At 36.5% G+C, this 20,148-nt stretch overlaps 2 protein-coding genes and 1 long non-coding RNA gene across 3 annotated transcripts in view; all 3 read right to left on the bottom strand.

Moving 5' to 3' along the window:
- The window catches only part of LOC105442401 (MAM and LDL-receptor class A domain-containing protein 1-like), a 77,103-nt gene extending 76,408 nt beyond the window's left edge, over positions 1-695 (bottom strand). The window contains exon 1 of the mRNA XM_030994060.1: positions 666-695. Coding sequence (XP_030849920.1) covers positions 666-695 — 30 coding nt within the window. The remainder of the gene's footprint in view (positions 1-665) is intronic.
- Positions 696-1,001: 306 nt separating this feature from the next.
- On the bottom strand, positions 1,002-12,728 carry LOC105442403 (MAM and LDL-receptor class A domain-containing protein 1-like). The gene is made up of 13 exons (XM_030994059.1): positions 12,711-12,728; positions 12,144-12,330; positions 11,360-11,503; positions 10,820-10,973; positions 9,590-9,704; positions 8,531-8,615; positions 7,445-7,507; positions 6,243-6,386; positions 5,059-5,315; positions 4,095-4,179; positions 2,946-3,092; positions 1,890-2,053; positions 1,002-1,103 (listed from the first exon to the last, which is right to left on the bottom strand). The coding sequence occupies exons 1-13, from the start codon at positions 12,726-12,728 to the stop codon at positions 1,002-1,004; spliced, it is 1,665 nt and encodes a 554-aa protein (XP_030849919.1).
- A 1,574-nt stretch (positions 12,729-14,302) lies between these two features.
- On the bottom strand, positions 14,303-17,195 carry LOC115927542. The gene is made up of 3 exons (XR_004065716.1): positions 17,112-17,195; positions 16,139-16,285; positions 14,303-14,431 (listed from the first exon to the last, which is right to left on the bottom strand). It is a non-coding gene; the product is annotated as an uncharacterized LOC115927542 (long non-coding RNA).
- Between the last annotated feature and the right edge of the window lie 2,953 nt (positions 17,196-20,148).

Raw genomic sequence — 20,148 nt, 5'->3', positions numbered from 1 at the left:
AAATGGGTACCCGGTAGGATGCGAAAGCTAATGTACTTAGATTACCAAGTGTGCGCTTGTAAAAATGACGCCTGGCCGGAATGCTCCCCAGAATATGGTGAATGTGCATACATTGTGTGCAGGTAAGCCTGAATCCGATGACCGGGGTTATAATATATATAGCTGTAAAGCGCTCTGAGAGGGCCTTCGGTCCTGAAAATCGCTATATATAAACTAGCTATTATTATCATTATTATTTTCATTATCCCTGAATGTTTTTAAAATGCAATATTTAGGCGTCCACATCCTCATACTAGGGCTCCTGTTCTCCTCTTATTATGATGGTTTAGTTTAATGTTTGTCGTCATATTCTGTACGCTTACATGACAACAGTACAATTCCCTTTCGATAAATCGTTGACCTGTGTGATCTATTCATTCATCCCCCCTGAACAATAGGAGTTACGTAAGGATTGACGCCCATGGAGGGGACCATGGGGGACCATGGGGGACCAACATGCACTGATTAGGCATTGTTTGCTATATAGAGGGCGCAAGTAGATATACGTAGTACAGTAGTGCTTCAATATACCGCTTATATCATGTCATGACCTCTCACCTCTTTGATAAGGACATTGAGAGTACCCATCTCTGATCCGAACATATGATAATAAAATGACCTCTCACCTCTTTGAGAAGGACATTGAGAGTACCCATCTCTGATCCGAACATATGATAACAGAATGACCTCTCACCTCTTTGATAAGGACATTGAGAGTACCCATCTCTGATCCGAACATATGATAACAGAATGACCTCTCACCTCTTTGATAAGGACATTGAGAGTACCCATCTCTGATCCGAACATATGATAATAGAATGACCTCTCACCTCTTTGATAAGGACATTGAGAGTACCCATCTCTGATCCGAACATATGATAATAGAATGACCTCTCACCTCTTTGATAAGGACATTGAGAGTACCCATCTCTGATCCGAACATATGATAATAGAATGACCTCTCACCTCTTTGAGAAGGACATTGAGAGTACCCATCTCTGATCCGAACATATGATAATAGAATGACCTCTCACCTCTTTGATAAGGACATTGAGAGTACCCATCTCTGATCCGAACATATGATAATAGAATGAGCTCTCACCTCTTTGATAAGGACATTGAGAGTACCCATCTCTGATCCGAACATATGATAATAGAATGAGCTCTCACCTCTTTGATAAGGACATTGAGAGTACCCATCTCTGATCCGAACATATGATTATAGAAAGACCTCTCACCTCTTTGATAAGGACATTGAGAGTACCCATCTCTGATCCGAACATATGATAATAGAATGACCTCTCACCTCTTTGATAAGGACATTGAGAGTACCCATCTCTGATCCGAACATATGATAATAGAATGACCTCTCACCTCTTTGATAAGGACATTGAGAGTACCCATCTCTGATCCGAACATATGATAATAGAATGACCTCTCACCTCTTTGAGAAGGACATTGAGAGTACCCATCTTTGATCCGAACATATGATAATAGAATGACCTCTCACCTCTTTGATAAGGACATTGAGAGTACCCATCTCTGATCCGAACATATGATAATAGAATGAGCTCTCACCTCTTTGATAAGGACATTGAGAGTACCCATCTCTGATCCGAACATATGATAATAGAATGAGCTCTCACCTCTTTGATAAGGACATTGAGAGTACCCATCTCTGATCCGAACATATGATTATAGAATGAGCTCTCACCTCTTTGATAAGGACATTGAGAGTACCCATCTCTGATCCGAACATATGATAATAGAATGACCTCTCACCTCTTTGATAAGGACATTGAGAGTACCCATCCCTGATCCGAACATATGATAATAGAATGACCTCTCACCTCTTTGATAAGGACATTGAGAGTACCCATCTCTGATCCAAACATATGATAATAGAATGACGCACACAGCTGGGGGTGATCAGCATCATAAAGTATCTCTTTGGATTGTAGTCGAGCTTGGTCTCCCGGGAGCCTCTCTACAGCACTGGCATAAACATAGTGACCTGTGTAAGGAAACAGCACATAATGTCTTTATTGTTTGGTCTTTATGAATAAGAAGCGTTCAAGGAGGATGTGAAATTTCATGTAGTTGGATGAGCAAGTGTGCGCTTGTAAAATGGTGACTGGCTGGATTGCTCCCCAAGGAGTCCAATATATGCATACACTGTGTGCAGATAAGCCTGAATTTGATGACCGGCGTAGTATCTGTAAAGCGCTTAGGCACATCGTTGTATCGATGTATTGGGCGCTTAATAAAAGCGGAATATTATAATTATTGTGGGATCATTGAACAAATCATTTTTGGCAAAGAAGGAAATTCCTTCTTCAAATTGGCGAGATTTGCCAACTCTTCTATTTAAGCTTATTATGAGGCTGAAAACGAGTGCATGAGCTAAGTTGTTTAAATTCCCAGAAGAATATACAAACAATACCTCCAATTTGTATTGTAACAGAGAGCTATTGCAGTATAATACAATGTATGCTTTAAAATATTTAATACCTTGTATGTGATTATAAAATATATACAGTTCAACCATACATCTGCTAAATTGAGGAGGCGCGATTGCTCAGTGGTAGAGCAGTGATCTCGTAAACCGACAGGTCTCGTGTCCAAAACCAAGTCAATGCACTCGTGCCTTTTGGTATTGAATTTATACTCTACCCAAATCAAATCCATTGGAGAGTATTTGTAATAATAATAATAATAATAATAATAATAATATGTCTTGTTTACCCAGAGTAGCCTCATCAGTATTCATACTGTTCTCCCTGTGTGTGTTTGACCGATATGTCATAACAAGTACTTTGTTCTAATGTAGTGTCTTGTTCTTGCTCAACAATGATTGAATAAAAATCTTCTTTGGAAAAAGAAAAAAAAAGATCGCCAAAACTGACCACTGCTGGTCCCGTAGGTGACGTCATTGGACGGTCCGGTGTAGAATGTAGGTGTTGGTCCACTTGCCCAGGACCAATCATAGTCGTCCTGAGGATCCTGCATGTAGTTACAGAGGTCGGGGTTCTCAAAGGTGCATAAATCAGTCACTGTGGATCAAAGAAAAAGTGAACTCTCCGTATTGCTCTGAGGTTCTTCGACGTGAAACGAAAACAGAACACTATTTGAAAAGTTGAATTCCAAAAGGAGCTAAATCCATTTTTGTAACTTCAGAGAAAAAAGAAATTTTTTACCATAGTTTGTAAAGGCGTCTATGAAAAAATGTTATTAGAAGGTGCATTTGTTCACGATTGCTCCTAAAATTTATGTTAACCGTTTTATTGAAAGAAGGGTACTTTAGCCCATGTTCTGATATTAATAACTCAATTTTCATTAAAAGTGGATTTAACTCCTTTTGGAATTAGGCTCTTCATGTTGTCTCTATATAGATTCGAACTCGATATTTTGAAACAACATATCAGGTAATTCTTAGCCCGTGTCCTTAGCATCGTAGCACTATCAGGGGCGTAATAAAACAAATGGAAATAATGTTATGTCATTAGGCATTTGTATGTATACCTGAAGTGAAAACGCACGATGAAATCTATATTGTAATTTAGTGTTTAAATGTGAGATAATAAGACATCATAATAATTGTAACTCAAATTGTTCATGTAAAGATGAGTGCAAACGATACAATAATAACTAATATAACAAGTAAGGAGTAAAGTATCGTATTGGCATTATATGTCTTTTGTTACCTGGGCATCTTCCATGTCGTATGTAAAAACATCACGGAAAATCTGATAAACTGTCTGTTTATCACCACCCGAAAAATGACTGAAATTTTCGATCAGTTGGGAATCGCAGACAAAAAGCACTGTATGATGTCCGCGCTCGCTCAAAGAACATTTTAACACATAAAGCAATGGGTATCGCAGCAAGATTTATTATTTTTCGGTAACTGGAATTTTGCCGGGATTTTACTCTCTGACTAATAAATGGTTTGGGCATTTGTCGTTTCTTTACGGGAATGGCTAAATTCACGACTGCAATTTCGACCAATCAGATGGCTGGATTTCTTAAGTGCGGTATATAATATTGTTTGTTACCTGGGCATCTACCAGGGTTTATGTCGATGTCATCTACAGCCATATCACTCTCCTGTCCAGGGCCAGTGAGTCCTTCAAAAACGATCTATAATAAACATAATTTTGTATGCAGAAATTGGCGTAGCAATGATATGCACCCTTTCACCCCCCCCCCCTCCTCTAAATGTCCCACTCCATTCAAACCCGTGCCCCCCCCCCCACCACCACCTCCTCTAAATGTCCCACTCCATTCAAACCCGTGCTCCCCCTCCCCCCCCCCCCCCCCCCCCCCCCCCCCCATATCAAGACTTTTTTTGAGCCATCGGTGGTAATATCAATCAGATTATTTTTTTTAACTTACGGTTTAGTATTACAAATATTGATATCTTTAAAAAAACGAATGGAGTTTTAGGCTAGGTCGAGTGTCAGAGTTAGTTGTTGTTGTTGTTGTTGTTGTTTTAGTCTGAAGGGCGTGTGTCATTCAATTATGAATGTTTACGCCGAATTCAAGTTTTTAATAATTTTAAATGGAAGCAGAAACAAAGGAGGAAAAAAAAAGAGTTTTTGGTTAGTGTTAGAAATCAGCCGAGTAGTTTGTGTCATTTAGTCTCATTTGCCATAACAAAAAGATTTGTTTCTTCTCCGAACCAATATTTGTTTCATGAAGAGTGCAACATTAATGAATAGACAAAAGATGAAAACGTATAAGGGGTTACAGTTCCTTTGTATTAAGAATCATTCAAACTGAAATGTTAACGATTACAAAAAAAATAATAATAATGAAAGTAATACATAACATTTATTAGGCGCTTAATACGGGTAATTCTAAGCGCACCATTGTCTGACTTAAAATTACCAACTAAAACTTATAATAAACACACAAAATACAAAAAAGTTGGTCTAAAGAGTAATATTAATGTATACTAAAATAAAGTAGGGCCTACATTTCCTAAAAAAAGTAGCTAGCTCAGATGATGATGCTTACCATGTAGTTTGTGTTAGGGATATACTGGACCTGAGCCTCAAACCACTGGTTCCCTTGAGATCCTTGTTTGGTCCACAATACTGGACCTAGATCTGATCCCTCCTTGCCATAGACATTCAGCTCACCCATGGTGGTACCCCACATGTGGAACCAGAACGTCACGCATGACGTCATTGTGACGGGGAAGAGGCGTGATTCAAGACGGTGCTTCCGGTTGATAAAGAACGTGGATTCCGTGTAGATGTAATAACCAAGAGCTGTGGATGCAAGAAAGAACAATATTGCCAGCTGTGAGCTGAATTACGACTCCGCGGTACAATATGAAAGTATTGTTAGCGTTTGCAAAATCAAATATTTGTATGTAATTAACTATAATCATATTATTAAACATAAAATATACAAAAATATTACTATTAAGCTTACTTCTAAACAAAGCTACTTATGAATAATTTCTCTAATCCCTTGTATCCACTTCAAGAAGTATCATATTAAGGGGCAGAAGGAGTAATAAAGCTTTACTTTATGATCCCACGGAGCATGGCAGTCTCTGGTGTTGAGTTTGGCCCTTTAACCCGGCCGTTTCAAGTACTATGATGAACAGTATTAGACCAAGAGGACTTCCCTGTAAGGCACCACAATGCGAGAATCAGATATTCTTACTGTCTACCATGTACTTCCAAACACTACTACTTATGAATAATCTCTCTAATCCTTTGTTTCCACTTCAAGAAGTAACATATTCAGGGTCAGAAGGAGTAGTACAGCTTTACTTCACTACCACACGGAGCATGGCAGTCTCAGTTGTGCGATGGTACTGTCTTAGGTTCTGAGGTTGGCCCTATACCCCGGCCGTTTCAAGTATGATGAACAGTACTGGACCAAGAGGACTTCCCTGTGGGACACCGCAATGCGAGAATCCAATATTCTTACCGTCTCCTATTTTACTTCCAAACACTACTAATAATCTATCTAATCTCTTGTTTCCACTTCAAGAAGAATTATATTGAGGGGCAGAAGGAGTAGTAAAGCTTTAATTCAACATCACGGGGAGCATGGCAGTCTCCATTGTGCGATGGTACTGTCTCAGGTGTTGAGTTTGGCCCTTTACCCCGGCCGTTTCAAGTATGATAAACAGTACTGGACCAATAGGACTTCCCTGTGGGACACCATATTGCGAGTCTTACCGTCTCCTACTGTGTGATCTGCTGATGGTCCTGTGTTTGATGTCAGGGTTGAGCCTTGTTCTCTCCTCCAGTCAAAATCATCGTCAGTAGCTTGGACGAAATCACAGAAATCTCTCTCAAAGTCACAGCTTTGTGTCCCGGATGCTATAATGCAGAATGTGAAAGTTTATAGAGTGGTGAAGTGTGACGTCATCAAAAAACTATTTATAACATTAGGAACCAGAGCACAATAACACTGAGTTCCCATAGGACATATATTTATTCAGATGGTCATATCTCAGCCAATACTTAATATATTCATTTGGTTTTCGACATTTGGACATTATTTTTGAAACTCTTTCGGAAAATCAAGAAAAGAATTAAGAAATTCTAAAAATAGATTTGTATGATGCCACAGCTTCAGTCCTCTATAACATATAAATTACTGCATCTACGTTCGATAAGATTTACCCTTGCTCATGTGAGAATTCCATTCCAGTTGACATAGGCATATATTCATTTCATTTGCATGTTCATATGCTGTAATCTCATGAAGTCTCATTTAGCAAGAAATTTACTGTAATCGACTTTTAAAAACTACTTAGGTACTGAGGTAAGTTTATTGAATTTTACTATAATCAATATGTAATATTGCTTCAATTGAATATTTACCAATATGGTTAACAAAACTCAGAATGCTATTATACAAATTATGTAAGTAAAATCATCATCGTTAATACTCGTCTACTCGATATTCCACAGACATCGACTCGAACTGTTGAACAAAATAAAAATATACATTTTAAGGAAAGGTTTTAAGGAAACCTGCAAAAAATCCTGAGGAGGAAAATAGTATACAAATAATACACAACAGTGAGGGCATTATTAAGACTTACCCACACAAGGTACATTTAGAAAGGTCTAAAACGCCTGAGGCAATAGCCGAAGGTGTTTAGACTGTTTTTAAGGTGCCGAGCGTGGGTAATTTTACTAATGCCCGAACAAAATGATGTGTATCATTTGTTTTATAAGATTATGTTTTATTTGATTTATAACATGATTTTACTAATGACCGGTCATTAGCATTTGATAATGACCAGTCATTATCAACATTACGTGTTAGGCGAAATAAATGCCTGGTCACGTGTACGCTCTAAACGAATCATTTGATTGGAATCTACGTCATCATCTTATAAACCAAACTATATAACAGATTTACATACGTGGCGGAGTGGTTGGGGGCACTGGTGTGGTGGTCGGTAAAACAGCTGCTTCAGGAGGGTAAGCTACGATTTGATGAAAAATGACATAAATAGTAAAAAGAAAATGAAAAATATACGTATTCATAGTTGCATCATTAAGTAAACGGTAGGGTCCTAAAATATTATCAGGGCTAAGAATAAGTTCACAACTAGCAATCACTAACATTGAATTACGTTACTCTAACGTAATTGAAGCAAATGTTTAGGTTTCATTTTTTTATATATGGTTCATGTTGAAGTTTTGTTAACTCTAACAAAGTAGTGAATATGTGCTCATTGATGAACAGGGACCTTCAGAAGAACAGCCTTTGGCTGAAGTTGGTGACGTGAAAAATAAAAATGAACTGGATGTTATTTAATTTTTGCTCATTTTTTTTTTTAATAATTAATGCACAAACTATTGACACGTTTCATGAATTGATGGTGAAGTATTGTATTGAAGATGGGGAAACAGGGCAATCTCTGAATCATCCCCATCACTCTGGAAGCGGTTACTTTAAAATACACATAACAAGATTGCTCCATCTTGAACGCACACATCTATTGTGTGGGGACATTATATCAAAGAAAGGCATACTCTTCATAATTTTCCAGGATGCAGACTGTGGGTGGGGTGACATGCTTTCGAGTAATAGCAATTTAAATTGATATTGTCACCCCTGACCTACCCATCAGATTGTATCTTACTCTCTCTCCTCTCCACTTTCCTAATAAAAGCTGTTTGCATGTATTAATATGCAATGTCTATGTATTATCTGATTATTATACTCATTTTGTGTTTTCCGATTGGTGAAATAAATAATAATAGTAACATTTCTTATCTTGACTTTGACTTTACAAGATATTTGATTTTGTCTTTGCAAACAAGTAACCTAGAAATTTGGTTTCCACTGGCGTCACAGTAATATTTAAGAAAATACATAGTTACAAGAAATAAATACATCACGTTTTTAAAAATAGTTGAAATAAGGAACAATGCAAAAGATAACGAAGCGACAAAAAATGGTCATTGGTATTTCAAATCAGAAAGAAATTGATTTGACCTACTATCACATTCTCCTGGTATAAGCCTGATATCGTCCAGAGCAATGTCACTCTGATGACCTGGTCCTATGACTCCAACGAACTCCATCTAAGATACCATCACCAGAAAAAAACGTGGTTAAAAAAAATGAGTTCCTCCATTTTTTAAAATAAATTTCCATTTCACTTTTCACGAGTCCGGGGAAGGGGGGGGAGGGGTTAAAAAAAATTGTCATCAGTGACAAATGACATTTTTTGTTAAAAGGTACTAAAATCCTTGCTTCTGATTGGTTAGCAGCAGATTTGTCACTAAATTTTGTCATTGTCATTGAAAAAATGCTTTGTAAAACTGAAACTCCCTCCTTCTTATTATACAAGCTAGGAAGGTTCAAGCCGGGCATCTAAACTTATCTTTTCAAGCAAATGTTTAGTCCATGACTATTGGAGAAGCGGACGCCTTTCAATTTTTGAAACAGATGAATGGTGCCAATCCTCATCATCACCATCTGGAAATTGCTTTGCGCTAGCAACCTAGCCCCTGGCTTTAGTTTGTCAAAGATATAGGCCTTGGGTAAGGATTAGGTTAAGGTATAGTTTTTGATCTAGGGTTGACGTAATGAATTCTGTTAACGTATGACAGTATCTCCGTGGAGCAATTGTCATTGAGTATGTGGGGTATAAGTTCTGTGAAATGCATTTTCCTTTAAATCCACACTGTACTACTTGTAGCTACTGGCTCCCTCTATATAGAAAACTTCCCAAATCGTTGCATGTTGGTCCCCCATGATCCTCTTTTTATTATATTAATTGAGAGCTGAATTAATGAGATAGCCACCTGTCAGTGACCTCGCTGTGTGGTCTAATCCCTTTTGGCTGAACTAGTACAGCCGGCCTTTAATGAATATGGTTTGAATTATGTTTAGGTGCAGGTTTTGGTCTAGAGTCCCGGATGCATATATGCCCTGTAACCTGTGACATACATATTCCGTCCAAGGAATAGGCTAAGGTACAGTATATTAGGTTCAGGATCACGTGACTATGTCGCATACAACCCGTGAAACGCAAAATGATTTGATTACATACCTTGACTCTGTCCTGCTTATCGCTGTACTGTATCTTGCCTTGCTTCCAGACTGTATCATCATCATTTTGCTCTCCTGTTAGTCTCCATACCATCGCCTCCATGCCGGCCTCGGTTCTGATCAAAAACAAATGTGACTTGAACTAAGAACACTGATCAAACGCTAAGCAGGTATCACTTCATGTGGTGAAATTCATTTATGTTTGCATTATAGTACAGGGGCCCGTCTCACAAAGAGTTGATATAAAATCGCAACGTATTTGCAATTGATATCAATCGCAACTATGTACAGATAGGATATTGCAAACATGCCATTGGTTGGAGGACTTGCGATAGATTTGGATCAATCGTAAGTCTTTGTAAGGCGGGGCCTAGGAGTAGATAAATCATTAGTTTAGTGACATTTTAAGTAACTATGTCCAATATCATCAACCCGACATATATTAAGACACCCTCATGTAAATCTGTACTGGGGCCCGTTTCATAATTTTTTGTATCTATAACAACTGCTAAATTTCTATGACAAACTTGCTCTCGGCCAATCAGATGTCTTGATTTCGGTAGCTTATAACAGCAGCTTGTAACTTGTTATTGATATCAAGTTTTATGAAACAGGGCTCTGATGTCTGGGAAAGACTATAGGCTACATGCATAACAAACATGCATAACAAACATTAATACATGAAGTACTATTAGATTGTTTGTTTTGTTCTGATCATGATAAATATAGATTTTCGTTAGCTTTCAACTCAGTCAAAGGGAGCGATTTCCCCGGAACAACACGAAATATGAATAGTAAACATTTGAAAACGCCCCCCCCCCTCTCAAAAAATGAAATGGAAGCTCCTCTTACCAATCCTGTGAAAAAATATGTTTTGCCCTAATACGTGATGATAACAATTGATATATTCGGTAAATTATTATATCTATCCGGACTGGATAGATATAGGGTAGTCCCATATACATGTACATCTTTCTGTGTACAGTGCTTGCAAATTTACCAAGACTGGTCCTAAGTTTCTTATCCTTTTAATGATTCCAGAACCTTGCCGTACACACCTATACTTATATGCTAGATTATCAACCTTTTCTGATCGATTCCACTACGTTTCTTTCACAATTCAATCGCATGACCGGAACTGGTCTATACTTTTAACTGTGGGCATTAATGTATGAAGTACATTTTTTTAAATATGAAGAAAAATAATATATGCAAACATTTTGATGCTTACTTGATGAGTTGGAGTTCACCAACATCCTGTCCATACATCATGTACCAGAAGGAAAAGCAGGTATGGTCATTAGTCACTAGTGATACAGTTGAACTTATCTTAGCCATGTATCCTGGCTGACTAGGAAAGCTTCCATCAATGTAGATGTAGAAACCTGTGAGGGTAATAGTAAGGTATGGTCATTAGTCACTAGTGATACAGTTGAACTTATCTTAGCCATGTATCCTGGTTGACTAGGAAAGCTACCATCGATGTAGATGTAGAAACCTGTGAGGGTAATAGTAAGGTAATATTTGTCTAATAGCGATGTTTCCAGGCTGACTAGGAAAGCAACCATCAATGTAGAAGTAGAAGCCTGTCAAGGTAATAGGAAGGTAATATTTGCTTAAATTAATTTAGCAAGTTCTCGAGTGTGAGACAAATTAACATTAATTAATTAACATTAATCACCACATTACCCGCTGGTATTCCAGTCTGTGCCGACGTAGATGGCGTTAAGCAGTATTTGTCATTATACACTCCCTTTAATATAACTCTTACCTGAATCTGAGAGGGTAGTATGATCGTACTGAGGTCCGGTTATTGTGGTAGTAGTAGGACCCGATAACCTCTGCCAATTCAGCTCGTCTCGTCCATTCTCTGCATTTATCCATCCACAAAAATCCGTCTCAAAGTCGCAATCCTCTAAAATTATAAATATAAACATATCATACATAAAATTCTGAACAATATATATATATATATATATATATATGTATACACATAAGTGTATATATATATTTCTTTATACAATGAGCTTCTTCAGTCAGAAAATGGTGAAATGCAGGTTTATACTTATTATAATATAAATTTGAATGTGTGTCATCACTGCTTTAGTTGCTAATTTCATTCTTTTTACCAGTATTATTATTGTCATCATCATCAAAAGCACTAGTAGTAGTAGTAGTAGTAGTAGTAGTAGTAGTAGTAGTAGTAGTAGAAGTAGTAGCAGTAGAAGTAGTAGTAGCAGTAGCAGCAGTAGTAGTAGTAGTAGTAACATGCTTTTGAGGTATTCTGAGGCGCACAAGGAAAATAAGAGAAACGATCATTGAGTGACATACATGTATCCTCGCATCAAGCAAATCTATTCAACTCTGATTTGAACTTTCTAATGACCTTTAAACTCTCAACCTTAAGGGTTAAAGGTCATAGTAAGAGTAACGGTGGCTGAGAAAGCTCTCTCGCCTATAACGGATACGTACTCTTGTCGGGATTTTTATAATGTTAATGCATTGATCTAAAGACTACGAGATGATGTATACAAGTTAAATAGAAAGAAACCTACCGCAACTGGTTCTTGTCATCGATATAGCATCGATAGCTATATCTCTCTGCCCATCATCTCCGAGTATTCCTACTATCAGTAGATCATATTCTTGTAAACCGATCTGAACAGCGCCCTCATGCCACTCGTCCCCTTGGTCGTATAAATGGGTCGTCAGGACCTCTTGCCGATTGTTACCGAAGAGGGCCTAAAGGAATATGGATAAGAGATAGCACACTACTTAAACAAACAAAAAAAAACATTAAAACAAATGCAAGCATCACTTTAAATTTACTTATGCGTCATATTCTATCACAATTATATAAATCACTCGAACAATATAGCGTGAAAATTATAACAAAACACAATAGCGGACTCAGAATTCCTTGGCAAAAGATGAGGGGCATAAGTCAGAAAAGAATCTTATACATTGTAAATGTGTGCACACAAATAACGCCCATATTACTTCACTGTTATAATAATAACGCCGAATACATTTTTTAAAGGTTAACGAAACAAACAACAAGGTTGCTGCAATCTCTAATGTATTGACAATAGATGAGCTTGGCAAGTAGATGAACAACATACAACCTCACTCACTAACATATCAATATTCTACTCATTTAGTTATACCCGAAGCCGGATCTATATATTTGACCACGTTCAACAAGGGAAAGGTCGGACATTAGAATATCTTCCCTTTTTAGACCCGATTTTGGACAGGAATGTTTTTAGGGCTAAATTTTCTAATTGGCAATTATTTTTTTATTTTTTTATTTCTGCATTGTTAAATAAAATTAATATCTCTGGAAACATTTTGCATGGGCGGTAATTTTTGTTGTCACAATATTAAAATGACCTAATTTGATCTATTTTTTGATTAATTTTTAATGTGTTACCAATTTAAGGGTTTTCATAAAATAAAAATGGATGCAATATTATTCAGAAATATTAGCCCTTTCTACTCATGTATCTTGCATATTTGAACGGCCTCTGCATCAAGAGGTATTGAGCCAAACGTTTAATGTGGAATGATTGGCGCGAAAGGGTTTTAAAGGTAACCCCCCCCCCCCCTCCTCTCAAAAAATGAAATGGAAGCTCTTAGTAGGCCTACCAATCATGTGAAAGAATATGTTTTGACTAATATACGTGATGATACACATTTTGCCGGGAAACCGCCTACTACTTGATATATTTGGTAAATTATTATATCAATACGGCCTGGATGGATATCGCGAATGCACTTCAACATTGTAAATTTGGGAATATATTTCTGCTTTTTTTGCGAATTGAGATTGAAGTAATGCCATCTAAACCTAAAGGCAATATTTAAACAATATTGAATGGATATTTTGCACCCAAAACCCTTCAACCGTTATTTTACCACTTCCGGTCTATATCTTTAAACGCAGTGGTGGGTGTAATTACTAGCAGAGCAAAGGCGATTATATTATTATAATTGGTTTGTTTTATTGAAAATCATCTCGCAACTCGAAGGCTAAATTGTGTGACATTTTACAAATTGATAAAAACTTTACAATACAATAAATACATGTGAAATCAATATTATATGATATAAATGCAAAATTCGTTCAAGTTTATATTAGAAATATCAAATATTAAGAAATATATATAAACATGTACATGTCATAATATTTCCTCTCCGATATTAATTGATTTTTAACGGGCTGTGTTTGTTTGAAACCAGACCGGCTTTTTAAAAAGTAGTAATATATTTTAAAAGGGAATAATTGCGTGATTTTAACAGATTTTAACAGATTAAAAAAATCAGTAAAATAGAGTGATACATTGAAAATTTACCTCAATTTGACCAAAAAAAAGTTGAGATTTACAAAAGCAAAATATAGAGTATCGGAGCTGTGACGTCATGAAATCTATTTTTAGAATTATGGTAAGGAGCCAGAGCATATAGCAATGAGTTCCTATAGGAAATATATATTCAGATGGTCATATCTCAGCCAATACTCAACATATTCAATTGGTTTTGGAAATTTGGACAAAATTTGTGATGCACTTTCGGAAAATGAAGACAAAATTGAGAAATTCTAAAAATAAATTTTTGATGACGTCACACTTCACCACTCTATAAATATACTTTTAATATTGATGGGTTTTATACGGATCATCTTTACTTACTCGTAGTTCTAAGACATAGACATCTTGACCCCACATGTGATAATAGTACCTCCAGCAGTGAACTTCATCAGGCGTATCGGATGTGACGTGAGGTGAAATCAACCGGGCTGCGTCACCTTGGTACCCCTCACTACCCACATACAGATAATGACCTGGTGACGTAATACATGACGTCATAGTGTTAGTTTTTTAATTAAAAAGAAATGAAGTTGTAGCGAGCACTGTTTCATAACCTGAAGCACTCGAATTTTAATGATTTGTTTATATTTTAAATAGTATTTATTGTCTCAGAAGTCAATACAAATACTACATATTGATATAAATTTTTCTATAACCAAATTTTAACATAAAAGATGGCATTCATTGCTATTTTTAAATTTTCTGAATATCACTAATAATATTAATAATAATATTTAATTTGTATTTAGCGCTTATTACAAATGTCTATAAGCGCTTTACAAATATACCAATAGTATGAAGGCATGTTTTGTCAGTGTAACATTATACATTTATTTGAAGGTTTCGTTTTTTTCTCCTATTTACAATCTGAACTACATAGAATATCAAACAATCGCAAACTGGACAACGGAATATAAAATATGGTGTATAATTTTAATGCTAAATAAAACCTAATAGGCTATGTAAAGAAAGGTGAAATCATTTAAAATAACATTATTAATACCTCTAAGTGACAATTCCAGGAGAAAATATTGAAGTCATAAGTAAAGAGATGAATCAAGCTTGTCTTTGGGTGAGATTCACGATGCTCGATTCCTTTAATTCCTTTAAATACTCGATATTATAGTTGAAATAGTTGAAATATTTATTGGTTACTGAATCATCATAGGTTATAACAATAATGTGACAATGTCTTTACATGAGTATAAAACATAAGTTAAATTACATTTCCACATTCAGTAAATCATAGATACATACGCTCGAAGAGGTGATGATACAGAAGGGCTACAGCCTAAGCGTGACAGCTTGATACGCTTGCAGCCCATTACATTTAAAATCATAACGATTGTAATGTAAAGTAAATTACAGTACATAATTGGGGGAAAATAACAAAAAATAAACAGTGACTTGCAACCAAAAAAAAAAATGGGATAGAGGGTGCATGGGAGGGGGATTTTCCTGCTATATCAAGGAAATGCTGACAAACATATATGATATCATGTGTTAATTTAAGAGATTTGTCAATATTTGCTCAATAAAATTGATTTCACACTTTTCTTGAAAGTATATACTGACTTCAAGTTACGGATGTCAACGGACAGTGAGTTCCAAATATCCGGACCAGAATGTCTTATAGATTTCATAGCCATTGTTGTTTTAGGATTACATAAATGGTATTTATTTGATTGTCTGGTTGGGTATGTATGAATATTTCTATTCAAACAAAACATTGGTGGGAAGTGGGAAGGTAGGGAATCATTATGTAGACGGAACATGAACAGTGCTTTTTGTAAAAAGTTAATATCAGTTACTTTCAGAGTTTTTAACCTCGCGAATAGGGGATCAGTGTGATCGCGATATCCAGCATTGGTACACACACGAATCGCTTTCTTTTGTAAAAGTAGCATTTTATCAGTATATACTTTTGAGTCTGCCCACAGTATATTGCAATAAGACATGTAAGGAAGAATCAAGGAATTGTATAGCATATATAGAATATTCAAAGGCACATAATGTTTTAACTTATACAGTAAACCAACAGTGCGTGACACTCTCTTTGAAACGTAATGTACATGATCACTCCATTTCAGATTTTCATTGATGATAGTTCCAAGAAATTTAGTATTTTGTTTTTTCTCCAAATATTCACCATCCAAGATATATATTGTACATGTATATACCTGCCAGCGTTCCATAGGTGACGTCATATGATGGACCGGTGTTTCGTGTAGGTGTTGCTCCAGACCAATAGATCCAATCTAGATCATCGGTAGGGTCCTGTGTGTAACCGCATAGGAACGGATCCTCAAAATCACATCGCGGTGAACCTGTATATATAGAGTGACGTCATAAAGAAAATATTATACATTATATTCGTCATTTATATCTTCATGTTCGTTGATTGGTTTAAAGTATGTCACATGATCAAAAGTATACATACTTTTTTTACAAAAAGTACTATTTACGGCTCCTAAGCCTTAAATAGTATTTCAACTAAAGTGCTATTTACATCTCGATTAATGATCGCTCGAAAAGCCTAGCAAGACAGTGTATATTTGTATACCATATCAGCCTCGTTCGTATGTTATAATCCAAGCATAAACGCAGGACTAAAGATCGATAAAGCCATATATAAATATGAAGTATTTGCATTCAAGTATGGGTAATTTTCCAATGTATTTCTTATAATTTATACAAGTATGTATATGTAATTGGAGTTATGGTTTTGGGGGATAATAAATCCAGCAATTTCATTCCGACATTTTTCAATATTTCATTTGACTTAGAAATATTACGAGATGGAAAGATAGTCAACTATTTCAGTCTCTAGATGACCTGGGGAGTAAGACTAAGATTGATTGTAAGTTAGACTTAACTATGGCAGGCTGTTCATGCCACTGTTTTCTGTCACCATTTACTGGCATTGGTCTCTCAAGGGACGTACAAATCATGGTCACAAATCTACAGAATTTACATTTTTATATAATTCTTTATTGAAGTAAAAAAAATATATTATCTAAAAATCGTAATGATGAGAGCAAATAGTGGCATGAACGGCCTGCCATAGTTAAGTCAAACTTAAGTCGACCTTAGTCTTTGTGAAACACTCCCCTGAAGCAATATTGTCTGGTTTGATATCAATCTTCTAAATACCTGCACAATACCCGTGGTACATTGTGACGTCATCGATAGCTATATCTCCGGTCCAGATACTACCAACCCGACCTTCAAACACAATCTTTATCAAATCAAAAAAAGTCAATTAAGTTCTATTTTTATTTCATTCAGTTTAACAAAACATTACATATAACAATCAGATTGTTTATATATAATACACATTTAAAACATATTGGACAAGAACGTAACAATACACAGAATAGGATGCAGCCTGATAGAAAACATAATCCTTATATAAAGCGGAAATGTTGACGTCAGAGTATCAAAGTTCATTGACTTTAACTTTCAATCGTGAATAGGAATGTATTTACTTAATATGATACCTATTATCTCTCAAAATGTAATGGTTTAGAATTATATAGACATTTTTCTGTATCATTAGATTTTCATATATTGATTGATAATAAGAAAGGCAATGCAATTTATATTCATGTATTTAATCGTGTTGTAATTATCACGTTGGAAATGTCTAAAGGTTGCACTTAAAGTAGTCACCCGAAGAATCAAAAGTGTTTCGAGTTGATACAAAATTCATATCATTGCGAAGGTGAAGCCCTACTGATCAAATATAACAATTTCCTTCTTCAAAATATGTTTGGGCCCCGCAGTAATCATCTTTCAAAAATGTTAATTTTGAGATCCAGATTTTCTGCCTTCAGCGGTCCTCCGTATAGAGCGTCAAGATTCGTGACGTCACATGCCAGACACAGTTAGCCACAAAATTGCACTTACGCCTCTCTTTTGATGATATCTATAACATTGTTCAGTAAATTATTCGGGTGACAAATTTTAATGATTGATAAACGCACTCTAGTGTTGATGTGTTGGTGTTACCTGGGCTTGAAATTCCCTATATAGTCGCATTACAAAAATAAACTTCAACTTCTCCTTTCAATTTTATATGATTAGTAATAACAATAGTAATATATTTCTATATCGCAAATTGCATATTGCCTCTAAGCGGTTTAGAAGGAAAATAGTTGATAAGTAAAGGAAACAGAATGTCCATTTCAAATTACATCAATTCTATCAACATTAAAACTTTGCGAGTGAAAATAATACATGTACACAATTACAAATCACTTATAACCAAAATAAAAACAGTTCATAAAATTGATCGTATCCTACGTTAATTTCCACAAAAATATAAAAGATTGACTTGCCTGGTAGGATACAGCCTCTGCGACACTGATTTGGGCCTCTAGCCAATCATCAGACTTCTCTCCTGTCGTCGTCCATACCAGATCACCCACATAGCTCTCATTAGCATCGCTCCGCCTCACGTACACGTTCAAGGTTTCCACAGAAGCGCCAAACATATGGTGCCAGAAAGTGAGGCATTGTCGTGACGTAACGGGCTGCAGAGGGCTGAGGACGCGGGCGAGGTATCCGGTACGCTCTGCAGAGGTGTCGATATAAATGTACCAACCTGGGGAAGAAATAGAAAGTAAAGAATAGAAAGGTATAATTAAACGAAATGCGAAAAATTAAAGCTGAAAAATGATTTGCAGTAGCCGCATCAAAGACTTGGTTGGAACAGCATTCCTCCTGGACATCAACCCCCGGATAACCATCCCCAGTCAACTACATCCAAGGAAAACTATTCCCTATGACAACCACCCTCTTGGACAACTAACCCCTACGACAAATACCCCCGGAAAACTACCACCGGACAACTAACCCTAGGACAACTACCCCCGGACAACTATACTAGGGGTAGTTGTCCGGGGGTGGTTATCCGGGGGTGGATGTCTAGAGGGAAGGTGTCCGGATAAGGTGTTAAGGATATCATCTAGACATACCGGATGCGTCACCGCGCGTGTGGTCGACCTTCGGGAACTTATCACGAGGTTGAGACGAGCCTTGTATCCTCCTCCAGTCAAAATCATCGCTTGTATCCTGGGTGTAGGCACACCAGCCATCCTCAAAGTCACAGTTGACGGGACTAGAATCTGGATATAGAGAAATATAGATAAGTGATTGAATTCTGAGAACTAATTTTGCATTTACACCTGTACAAGTCGGTATGGTCTAATACTATAATTACTTATTATTCTAAAAAGTGCATTAAATTGGCCGTAATCTGGTCTCAGCAATAACAAAAGTTCAATCATGATGACGCGTACATGAGTTTAATACATCAATATATGTATATATATATATGACGTCAATAAGTTGGTACCCTATCTGGGTAACTGTCAGGTAAACATTGTTAATGGTGCCAGCCAAAGTTGGTTTGTTTAAAGCGTTGGTCTTTCATTACTCTCCAGATAACAATACGACGTTGGGCCAACAGTCATGGTCGGCACGGTTGCAGTTGGCGAGCGAACTTCAGCTAAAATTGGGCCATGGCACATGGTGGAAAAATGACCTCAATAAGCTATCGGTCTTCCACACAAAGAGTCTGAGAAGATTATGCCGTATTTTTTTAAAACACCATTTCAAATGAAGCACTGTATGCCCAATGCCATCAAGATTTATTGTTTATTGATTTATTGTTTATATGATTTATTGTTTAAATTAAAATTGTTTATTAATGAGCAATGTGTAACTTAAAATGTGTTAAATTTGACCTATGCTCTATATACTGTACATAGTTGTAACCATGTGAAAGAAGAATTTCCACTCAATGTGGACAATAAAACAAATCAATCAATCAATCAATCAATAGCATGGAGAACATCATCACGGGAAGAAGGTGGAGATGGATCGGACATGTTATGAGAAAGAACATAGATGACATCACACGAACAGCCCTCCACTGGACACCAGACGGCAAAAGAAAGAGGAGACGTCCTAAAAACAATTGGTGGATAACTGTGGAAGGGGAGATTAAAGACCTTAACCACACATGGGATACCATCCAAAGACTGGCCCAGGATCGGAAGGAGTGGAAGACTTTTGTTGCCGCAGCACTAATGTCCTTTGGCAAGACATTGATCTACATTTGCCACTCTCCACCCAGGTGTTAAATGGGTACCCGGTAGGATGCGAAAGCTAATGTGGTTAGATT

The sequence above is a fragment of the Strongylocentrotus purpuratus genome, unplaced genomic scaffold, assembly GCF_000002235.5.
Source record: "Strongylocentrotus purpuratus isolate Spur 01 unplaced genomic scaffold, Spur_5.0 spur5_scaffold_20, whole genome shotgun sequence".
Lineage (NCBI taxonomy): Eukaryota > Metazoa > Echinodermata > Echinoidea > Camarodonta > Strongylocentrotidae > Strongylocentrotus > Strongylocentrotus purpuratus.
The sequence above is the reverse complement of the archived record's forward strand: the minus strand, read 5'-3'. Positions and strand labels throughout refer to the sequence as shown.

Bases quoted from the DNA above. Each gene is read 5' to 3' on its own strand.
- LOC105442403 (XM_030994059.1), bottom strand. The intron at 4,180-5,058 runs GTAAGCATCATC...TGTTTATTATAG, and splicing joins TCCCTAACACAAACTACATG to ATCGTTTTTGAAGGACTCAC. The intron at 3,093-4,094 runs GTAACAAACAAT...TTTGATCCACAG, and splicing joins AAACCCTGGTAGATGCCCAG to TGACTGATTTATGCACCTTT.